General features: G+C 37.5%; 1 protein-coding gene across 2 annotated transcripts in view; it reads right to left on the bottom strand.

Moving 5' to 3' along the window:
• The window catches only part of PPP3CC (protein phosphatase 3, catalytic subunit, gamma isozyme), an 81,935-nt gene that overhangs the window by 20,374 nt on the left and 50,015 nt on the right, over window positions 1-11,546 (bottom strand). For both annotated transcript variants that reach the window (XM_011968798.1, XM_011968799.1), the window contains exons 6-9: window positions 6,477-6,554; window positions 6,296-6,390; window positions 2,133-2,258; window positions 1,074-1,145 (exon numbers count right to left, since the gene is read on the bottom strand). In XM_011968798.1, coding sequence (XP_011824188.1) covers window positions 1,074-1,145; window positions 2,133-2,258; window positions 6,296-6,390; window positions 6,477-6,554 — 371 coding nt within the window. The remainder of the gene's footprint in view (window positions 1-1,073; window positions 1,146-2,132; window positions 2,259-6,295; window positions 6,391-6,476; window positions 6,555-11,546) is intronic.

The following is an 11,546-nucleotide window of genomic DNA, read 5'->3' as shown; positions in this document are numbered from 1 at the left end:
AGGAGAATCGCTTGAACCCGGGAGGCGGAGGTTGCAGTGAGCCAAGAGATCTTGCCACTACTGCACTCCACCCTGGGCAACAGAACAACACTCTGTCTAAAAAAAAAAAAAAAAAGGATACAAGATATGAATTGACAAGTCACAAAAGAGAGATAAACATGACCAATAAACACAAGAAAAAATTGTCCATTAGTCTCATAAAAATATAAACTAAAGTTTTAATTAAAAACTTAGTAACACCAGACTATAACGAGTATCATAAAGAGTACTGGAGACCGCACTGTGACTATGCACCCTGCAAAATGTAAAGTGGTACAGCCTTTCTAGAGGTTGTATCAGAAATTTCTATCTGTATCAGAATTGAAATTTTAAGTACTAATTGACACAGATATTCAATTTCTAGAAATTCATCCTATGGAAATAAGGAGTGTTATTCTTGATTTTCTAATATTGCTTTACTTCCTTTCATCTGACATATTTATTTACTGTTTTTCCTCCCTGCACTAGCAAATAAGCTTATTGAGAGCAAGGACCTAGACAGTACAGTACTTGGTATATATCAACCATGTAATAAATGTTGGTTAAGAGAATGTGTACATTTTTATCTATACAAATTTTCAAAACTATATGGGTTTTGTCAGCAAAAACTTTGGAAAACCTCCAATATCTAACACCACTGGGATTAGATAAAACATTGATCAGCATGGACAACTACAGATCCATTAGAAACTAGTCTACAAGAAACTCCACAAAAACAGTAAGTGTACTAGATCTTATTACATGACCTCATTCTCATTAAAAAGAAAAAAAACAGAGGAAAGCTATGTGCAGAGATAAAAGACAGCTAACACAGTATACATTAAGATGTTAACTGTGGATATCTATAAGATGATGGGATTATGGGTGACTTTTTTTCCTTACTTATGGTTTCTCGTATTTTTCAAATTTTATTTTTCCACAATGAACTAAATTTATTTTTAATATGACAAAGAAAATCATTCAAAATAAACTAAAACAACTAAAACCAAAACCAAACCTCTCCCTAGTTTTAGTTTAGAGGAGGAAAAGTTTACCTTCTGCTTCATCATCATCAATCAGTTCGTCATCAGAGCATATGTTGAGCACATTTACCAGCATCTCTGTGACTACGTAAAACAAAATAATCCAAAATTTATGCAATTAATGAGGTATTTTCTCTAAAATAATGTGTATATCTAAATAAACACACGTTAAGTAAGCATGAACAAAAATTATTTATCATTATGTTAGTTACAATAGCTATAAAAAGTAGCATAAACGTAAACTTTCAGATTTAAAAAGAATTTGGGTAGATTACTTGCTCCAGTACAAGTTTGGAGTCTTTGAAGATCTATTGCATAACTACTTGATTTTACTGAGCTGCTGTTCAGAGCTTCTTCCCATACTGATACACACGTGATAAAATTTTTTCCCATTTTACAAAGTTAAGCCAACAGGCCTACATCCAACAGGCTTAGCTTATGTGAGTAGTTGTACAAATAAAACTGTAAGGACAATAAATTCTGTTTAAATCTCTTCAGTAGTGAAGAAATCTGAGGCAATGACAAGTAACTATGTTGTTTTATCATCTTGATCATAGTAGGTCAGCTACTTTAAATTGATATTTACAGTAAGAAAACCATAATGTATGAAAATTTAAGAACCAATTACATGCCATTTACAAATCTATGTAGAGGCTGGGCACAGTGGCTCACACCTGTAATCCCAGCACTTTGGGAGGCTGAGGAGAGCGGATCACTTGAGGTCAGGAGTTTGAGACCAGCCTGGCCAATATGGTGAAACCCTGTATCTACTAAAATACAAAAATTAGCCGGGCGCAGGGGCACATGCCTATAATCCCAGCTCCTCGGGAGGCTGAGGCAGGAGAATCGCTTGAACCCAGGAGGTGGAGGTTGTAGTTAGCCAAGATTGTGCCACTGCACTCCAGCCTGGGTGACAGAGCGAGACTCCGTCTCAAAAAAAAAAAAAAAAAAAATCTAAGTAGAGAACAAACAAAATTAGAAAACATTTCTGAACCTTGCGGGGGCTCATGCAAATATAAGGTGTGCTCAGTCACCAAACAACTGACGAGACACATGCTTTAGTTCTCTTACCTTTTTCCCCAACAAAAGGCAAAGACCATGTGAAAACATCCATAAAGTTTGGAAGCCAGTAGGGGTGTGGAGAACAATTAAACTGCCTGATATTCATGACATTGTTTTCATATTTCAACACAGCAGCTAAAAAGGAAAAAAGCAAGAAAATCTGGCACAGAGGAACATGGCATGGCAACTGATATGCTTTGTACAGCTGTGTACCTGCTACACAGAATTCGAGAACTTTCCATTTGTAAAGTCAGGACTTGACTAGGTAAAGCGCAGATGGAAAATTTTAAAGCCTTTTATTTAGTTCATTCTCTTAAGAGTTATTCCAAGGAACAAAGTCACCTGAAGAGCTCATATAATAAAAGTACAAAAGAAACTGAAACTTTGGAGTCACTGCACAGTAACTATCTATATAACCCTCAAGATCCACGAGGAAAATTTCCCCACAATTTCCTTTTATAGGCCAAATGGTTATAATTACAACTCTCCTTTGAAGGCAAATATCACTCATTAAACGGCCACAGCCTGTTTTGCTAGTCATTAGCCTGAGTTAAATATTGTATACACTCTTTGGGAGTTTATACAGTGCAGTTACCAACTCATACTGGAAGATACAAAAGGCAGACTTGGAGCAATTTACAATTAAATGTTCAAAATTAGATTAAATCATCTCTGTATTCAATACAGTGGATTTTAAAATTGCCGATTTCTCCAATACACAGCAGTATATAGCCAGCATGCTATGTTTAATATTAACCGTTCAGATAGTTGCACACATACTTTGATGCCAAACTGATTTTCTTTATATTTTGAAAGTCTTAAAATCCAATTCCTTAGCCTCTATCACCAGCAATGTTGTTTGCACTATTCTCTTAATTATTCCGTGGTCATGAAATAAAATAGGGTGTAACAGTTCTCTAGAAATGACAGATATAGGTCACGTCCTCGTTTCTGTTTCTTTGTTATAGGACAATCTAGTGTTCTTAAAATTTGTTATTGAATGTCTAAAATGCACACCATAGATTATTAAGAAAATAAATTAAAATATAATCTCTAGCTCTTAAAAAGCCTAACACTGGCTATGATGCACACGTTCCATTATTTTCATGTGTATGTATTTATTTAGTTTAGGTAAATACGTCATATATCATTATTCAACAACTCCCTCAATTTCTACACAGGAAAAAGAAGTGGGAGGTGAGTCTCAACAGTGAATGACTGGAAACAAGAGTTTATAAAACCGCTTTTGGGGCCGGGTGCGGTGGCTCACGCCTGTAATCCCAGCACTTTGGGAGGCCGAGGCAGGCGGATCACGAGGTCAGGAGATCGAGACCATCCTGGCTAACACAGTGAAACCCCGTCTCTACTAAAAATAATACAAAAAATTAGCTGGGCAAGGTGGCGGGCGCCTGTAGTCCCAGCTACTCAGGAGGCTGAGGCAGGAGAATGGCGTGAACCCGGGAGGCGGAGCTTGCAGTGAGCAGAGATGGTGCGTCACTGCACTCCAGCCTGGGCGACAGAGCGAGACTCTGTCTCAAAAAAACAAAAACAAAAACAAAACTGCCTTTGGGTGTGTTCCCAGTGGACAGAAGAAAACAAGAAGAATCTTTAAAAATCATGATTAAAGGTCTTTCGTGTAACCAGTGGAACTAAGAAATACCTATAGATACCAAGAAGTCTAAAGAATATGAGTACTCCTAGCACTTTGGGAGGCTGACGCGGGCGGATTGCCTAAGCTCAGGAGATCGAGCCCAGCCTGGGCAATGTGGTGAAACCCCGTCTCTACTAAAATACAAAAAATTAGCCAGGCATGGCGATGTGCACCTGTAGTCCCAGCTACTCGGGAGGCTGAGGTGGGACAATTGCTTGAACCCACCTCAATTGCTTGAACAATTGCATATATATATATATGAAAGAGGGCAGGTGTGGTGGCACACACCTGTAATACCAGCACTTTGGGAAGCAGAGGCAGGAGGATTGCTTAAGTTCAGGAGTTTGAGACCAGCCTGGGCAACATAATGAGACCCTATCACTATAAAAAAAAATATTTAAAAATTAGCCAGGTGTGGTGGCATGCACCTGTGGTCCCAGCTAGTTGAGAGGCTGAAGTGGGAGGATCACTTGAGCCCAGGAAGTCAAGCCCAGCAAGTCAAGAGTATCAACAGATACTCTTTCTGATGAAGTTAAAAAAGAAAGTGAGAAAGGAACACCTTCATTACAAATAGGAGATCTAGGGCCACTAACAGTCCTTGAAGACGTTTAACAACACAAATAGTCCACACCATTGACAAGAGAATAAATAAGAATAAAAACCTAAGTTGCTAATATACTGGAAATATCAGGAAAAAGGAAATAACTTAGGGCATAACAGAGCATTGTAGGACAGAGCATTGTAGGACAGATCAGGCTCAGAGAAACAGAGCATTGTAGGACAGATCAGGCTCAGAGAAGAATGTTAACGTAAATGAAAACATAAGGCTAGGACAGAACTTAAGTCAAAGACATGCTTTTTAAAATAGACAAGTCACTGGAGGACAAACTAAAATGACTGACCCAAATCAGATTTAAATGAGATGTGCCATTCCACAGTTTACTTTTAAACAGAGTAAATATTAATTATATTTTGGCCATCTTTGAAACTTATCTCCCCAACTGCATATACAAGGTATAACTATAAAGTAATGAGACTTAAGAAACCACCAGCTACAAACACACCAGACCTTTGTATCAGATGAGTGTGGTCCTTTGATATCATCACATCAGGTACAATAACAGTAAAATCTGTATTATTATAGTAATTTATATTTTGAACAACACTTTAAGATCCATTTTCCTTATTCCAACTTATCTTCAACAACCCTATATGACAGGTATTTTAAAGATGAGGCTCAGAGAAGTACCTTGTTAAACGTGACACACTTAAAAGTGAAGCAGTACTAGACTGACTCCTTGCTTTGTGTTCTTTTCAGCACAACTTATTGCCTTACCATACAATTAATCCAGAGATGCTGCCATTATTCAAAACGTTTTTGGAACTCCTCTTTTGGAAGTGCCTCCAGAGCCACTGTATCAGCAACACGAGAAAAACCAGTCTCATTACCTTATAATCATACCTTGTTTCTGACCCCAAATGGTATCATCTAGCTTGATCACTCACCTTATTTATCAGTCTTGACTCCGAATGACTTTTGGCTGTCCAAAAATCAAATCCACCCTCAAAGGACGAAGATTTCCCATCATTGAGGATAATCAAAAGAATGTGTCGCAGACTCTGAAGGCAATGCCAAAAGAGGAGTTCCAAAAATGTTTTTGAACAAGGACAGCATTGTTGGAATAGGTGTGTAGCCTCCCAAGGTAACTACTTTGAAGGGACAATACTCATTTGGATATGTTCGTTCTGGCATGTTCATTTTCAAAGTCCTATTAATTTATAGTCATACTTTATAAACAACAAAATAGTTACAGAAATATGAAGGTTTTTTTAGGAGGACCACGGCTTCGATAGAAAACTTATAAACTATTAATCACAAAAGTTTTAAGTTAAAAAAAAAGACTTTAACAGGATAAAGTCTTAGAAATAAAATTTCTGGAACAAAAGGCATGTATATATCCATTCTTCTTTTTTCATATGGGAAACTGAAGATTAGAAAGATAACGTGACTCACCCAAAGTCACAGTATTAGTTTCTGGCAGGGCTTAAACTAAAAATGAAGTTTTTTTTTTTTTCGACTTTGTACACTAGGTCACTCTACCTAGACCATATCTCAAGAAAAACGAAAATAGTTTAACAATTCACAAATATTAAAATACCTATGATGACTCTGAGATACTGTTATAAATACATTAAATTCACCAAAACCAATAATTTATGCTAACTATTCTAACATGAGCCTGAAGCAATTTATTCTTCTTATACTTTGATTCTGTAGTATCAATCCAACCTATTATGATCATTATTTATACTCACAAAGAAGCCAGTAATCCTTAGGAGATAAAGACCAAGCAGCAGCATAAATTCTAAATTTCTTGGCCTTTGTTTCAACTAAGACCCCTTTTTTTCTTATTTCAAGTTTATATTTTAAAATGAAACAAACACACATACATACATACAATTAAACCAGAGCTCACGTTTACTCATAAATTCAAACTCAAATATTGCTGGACTCCTTTACCTTTATTGTTATAGACATCTAGGTAATTGGGGGCAGAGAAAATTGTAATAAGTGATGGAAAGCCTGTTGCTTGGCTCTTCCTGTACATTCGATACCTGAAAAAGAGATGAAAGCCCGTCTGTCTTCATATTAAATGCAAAGACTCTGCAGTGATATTTGATACAATTTTAATGTGACTTACCCAGCATCTTGGGCTTCATGGGCTCTGATAATTGATAATAAATTATTGTTCTGCAAAAATTCACAAACTGCAGGGTAACTGGAAAAGAAAATTAGAAAACACAAATCCAGAATTAAAACAATTTTTTAAATAGGAAGATGGAGAAAAGTCAATGTGATATCAGCTGATTTTGTTTCAAAATTACAAGTATTACACACTACTGAAATGTTATGAATACATTAGTACTCATTATTCTGTTTTTCTGTTTCACTAGTATACCTCACTACAGATCAAACATGAAGACAATAGATAATCCTACAATAGCAAGAGCTCCTCCATCCCATCTTTTAATTTTTGTCTTAATCCCTAATGATAATACAACACCAAAAACTTTTATCAGTGTCTTGATATTAAAAAGTGCAACAGTAGTGTGTGTGTATATGTAGTAGGTGCTAAAAATTCAACACATACTTTCTTCAATTGTCAAACTGTCAAATTGTTAGAAAAATAAAAGAACGTACTTACAGCTTCACAGGTAATATCAACACCAAGATAATTTTATGCAGGAATATATATATATATTTTTTTGAGATGGAGTCTTGCTCTGTTGCCCAGGCTGAAGTGCTGTGGCGCAATCTCGGCTCACTGCAAGCTTATGCAGGAATATTTTAGGAGTAGATGTAAATATTTTAGCCAACCATATTCTAAAAAAAGATACAATATTCTCATATACACCTAAAATATTCTTGTCTTACTATTACCTCTCTGAATGACAAATACCTGATAGGAAGAACTGGAGTATACAAAGTTAACCTGGAATTACTTAGGCATTAATTATTTAGTTTATTTTAAAAATCTTTGTTTCTCCTTATGCTCATTAGAAAAAATTTACTTTTAAAGTAGATTGTAGGTCACGTCAGCAAGATGGCAAAAGAGAATGTCCCCAGCCCTGGTCCTCCTACAGAAACAATAGTTTGGAAGCCATCCATGACCATAAGTGCCACTATGAGAACCTTGGGGTTGAGGTAGGTGGTTATGAAACCTTGGTGGAGCCCAAGACTAGGAACAGCTGCTTTGAGAAGGTAGGCCCACTGACCTTTCAGCTATAGACCCAGAATCAGCCCATCCCTCGTAAACTTGGCTCCAGTCCTACTTGTCTGCAGCCCTACCACCAACCTCATCCATCCTGGGAAGGAACCATGTCTATTGATGCCCCTAGTAACAGATCAACCAACCAGACCCAACTGCAAACTCAAAGCAGCACTCTGACCTGGCTCCAGCTGTGCTCTACTATGGCCAAGAGGAAGTCCTGTCTTAACAGGGACCTTGTGGAAATCATGCCTGTCCATTCCTCTGGTAAAAGGGCTGCTGATTGGACCCAAACATAAACCCAAACCAGCCTGTGGCCTGGCTTGGGTCCCACCCTATTGAGTTCCAGAAACAGCTCTCCCCATCCATGGGACATACTTGTCCATGCCCCTAGTGGTAGGCCCACTGACTGTGAACCCTAATGTAGCCCCATAAGCTAGCTTCAGCCCTGCTTAATCACAATACCACAGGCAATCCCATCAATCCAGGGACTCAATAGGAGAAGGTATTTACTTGACGAACTAGTCCATAAAAACTGGAAGGCCCCTGCTCCTTCAAATGCATAGACTCCACTGCAAGGCTATATGAATTATAAAGAACCAGGCAAAAATGACATCACCAAAGGAAACTAATAAAGCTCTAGTAACTGGCCCAAAATAAATAGAGATGTATGAATTGTGTAACAAAGAATCCAAAATAATCATCTTAAAGAAGCTCAATGAACTATAACTAAACAAAATCAGGAAAGCAATAAATGAATAAAAAGAGATGTTTAATAAAGAAACAGAAACCATAAAAAGAAGCAAATAGAAATCCTGCAGCTGAAGAACACAATGAGACAACTGAAAAGCTCAAGAGACAGCTTCAACAGCAGACTCCGGCAGAAGAAAAGAAATGGCAAATGTAAAAGATAGGTCATTTGAGGCTGGGCACGATGGCTCACGCCTGTAATCCCAGCACTTTGGGAGGCTGAGGAGGGTGGATCATGAGGTCAGGAGATCGAGACCATCCTGGCCAACACGGTGAAACCCCATCTCTACTAAAAATACAAAAAATTAGCCAGAAGTGGTGGCAGGTGCCTGTAGTTCCAGCTACTTGGGAGGCTGAGGCAGGAGAATGGCATGAACCTGGGAGGCAGAGGTTGCAGTGAGCTGAGATAGTGCTACTGCACTCCAGTCTGGCTGACAGAGCAAGACTCCATCTTAAAAAAATAAAAATAAAAAAGGTCATTTGAAATGATACCATTAGAGGGACAAAAAGAAAAAAGAATAAAAAAGAATGTGGAAAGTATACGGGACTTATGGGACAACATCAAGTGAAAATAATATAGGCATATGAGAGTTAAGGAGAGGAAAAAGGGGCAGAAAGCTTATTTTTAAAAACTAAAGGCTAACAGTTGTTAGCCAAATCTAGGGAGGAAAATCGACATCTCAATTCATGAAGCCTAAAGGTCTCCAAATAAGTTAAACACCGAGACGCATTATAATTAAGTTGTTAAAAAGAAAAAATCTGAAAGCAGCAAGAGAAAATCTACTTGTCACATAACATAAAAGGAAGCTTCTATAAGATTATCAGTGAATTTCTCAGCTGAAACCTTGCAGGCCAGGAAAGTGGGAGACAATATATTCAAAGTGCTAAAAGAAAGAAAAAAAAAACCCTGCCAACCAGGAATACTTTACTCAGCAAAATTGCCCTTTAAGAATGAAGGAGAGATAAAGACTTTTCCAGAAAGCAAAAACTGGAGTTTGTCACGACTACACCAGCCTTATGAGAGCAACTAAAGGAAGTTAAAGTAGAAATTAAAAGATGCAGCTGGCCGCGGTGGCTCATGCCTGTAATCCCAGCACTCTGGAGGCCGAGGAAGGCACATCACTTGAGGCCAGGAGTTAGAGGCCAGCCTGGACAACATACTGAAACCCCATCTCTACTAAAAATATAAAAAATTAGCTGGGTGTGGTGGTGTATGCCTGTAGTCCCAGCTACTCGGGAGGCTGAGGTAGGAGAATCACTTGAACCTGGGAAGCAGAGGCTGCAGTGAGCCAAGATCGCACCAATGCACTCCAGCCTAGGTGACATAGCAAGACCCTGTCTCAAAAATAAAGTAAAATCTGAGATTAATTACATTAGGTGTGTGAATGGGCAGTAAAGTGTAGAGTTTCTATACGTCATTGAAGGTAATTTCTTCTCAGCTTAAGACAGACTACAGTAACTATAAAATGTTTGATGCAAACCCTATGAATGAAAAAGCACAGTAGATACACAAAAGATAAAAAGAAAAGAACCAAAATACCCCACTACAAAAATAAAAATCGAATCACAAAGAGAAAAAGAGAGGAATAGTAGAACCACAAAACAGACAGAAAGCAACCAACAAAATGGTAATAGTAAGTCCTTACCAATCAATCATTACTTTAACTCCCAAATCAAAAGATATAGTATGAGTGAATGGATGAGCACAAGACCCAACTATATGCTGTCTACAAAAGACTCACTTTAGATTTAAAGACACACGTAAGCTGAAAGTAAGAGGGTAGAGAAAGGAATTCCATGCAAACAGTAACCAAAAGAGAACATGAGTGGCTAAACTTTTATCAGACAAAATAGACTTTAAGTCAGAAATCATCACAAGAGGGAACAAAAGTCATTATATAATGATAAAAGGGTCAATACAACAGAAAGATATAATCATTATAAATATATATGTACCTAACATCAAAGCACCTAAATATATAAAGCAACAACAGATCTGAAGGCAGATATTGACAGTAATAAAATAATAGCAAGTAGGACGTGCATGGTGGCTCACACCTGTAATCCCAGCACTTTGGGAAGCCGAAGTGGGTGGATCACCTGAGGTCAGGAATTCGAGACCAGCCTGGCCAATGTGGTGAAACCTCATCTCTACTAAAAATGCAAAAATTAGCTGGGCATGGTGGTGGGTGCCTGTAATCCCAGCTACTTGGGAGGCTGAGGCAGGAGAATTGCTTGAATCCAGGAGGTGGAGGTTGCAGTGAGCTGAGGTGGTGCCACTATACTCCAGCCTGGGCGAGAGAGCAAGACTCCGACTCAAAATAATAATAATAATAATAATAATAATAGCAAGTAACTTCAATACATCATTCTCAGAATGGATAAATCATCCAGTCAGAAATCATTAAGCAAACAACAGAACTGAACACCACTATGGACCAAATGGACCTAATACGCATATACAAAACTTTTTGCCAAATAACAGAAGACTACAATTCTTCCCAAGTGTATACAGAATATTCTTTTGGCTATATAATCATAAAGAAGTATCAACAAACTTAAGAAGATGTAAATCATCCTAAGTATCTTTTCCCACCACAATGGAATGAAACTAAAAATCAATAACTGTAAGAAAATAGGAAAATTCACAAATATGTAGAAACTACACACCACACTTTTGAACAACTATTGTGTCAAAGAGGAAATCAAAAAGGAATTTAAAAATTATCTCTAGATAGGTCAGGAGTTCGAGACCAGCCTAAGCAACATAGCAAGACCTTGTCTCCTCTAAAAATTTTAAAAACAATTAGCTGGGTATGGTGGTACATCCTGTAGTCCCAGCTGAGGCAGGAGGATTGCTTGAGCCCAGGGGTTCAAGGTTGCAGTGAGGTATCACTGTGCCACTGCATTCAGCCTGGGTGACAGAGCAAAATATCCTATTTCAAAAAAAAAAAAAACCCTCAAGACAAATGAAAACAAAAATTACATATCAAAATGTATGGGATGCAGCAAAAACAGTACTTACAGGAAAGCTTATAGTAATAAATGCCAATTTAAAAAACAAAAAAGACCTGAATTCAACAACCTTATCTTACACTTCAAGAAACTGGAAAAAGGAGAATCAAATAAACCCAAAGTTAGCAGAAGAAAGGAAAGTTTAGGGCAGAAATGAATCAAATAGAGAATAGAAAAACAATAGAAAAAAGTCAAAACTAAGAGTTGGTTTTTGAAAAACTAAACAAAATTGACAAA

This window comes from Mandrillus leucophaeus, unplaced genomic scaffold (genome assembly GCF_000951045.1).
Source record: "Mandrillus leucophaeus isolate KB7577 unplaced genomic scaffold, Mleu.le_1.0 Scaffold86, whole genome shotgun sequence".
NCBI classification, from domain to species: Eukaryota; Metazoa; Chordata; class Mammalia; order Primates; family Cercopithecidae; genus Mandrillus; species Mandrillus leucophaeus.
Note: the sequence above shows the minus strand (reverse complement) of the source record. Positions and strands in the feature narration are given on the sequence as shown.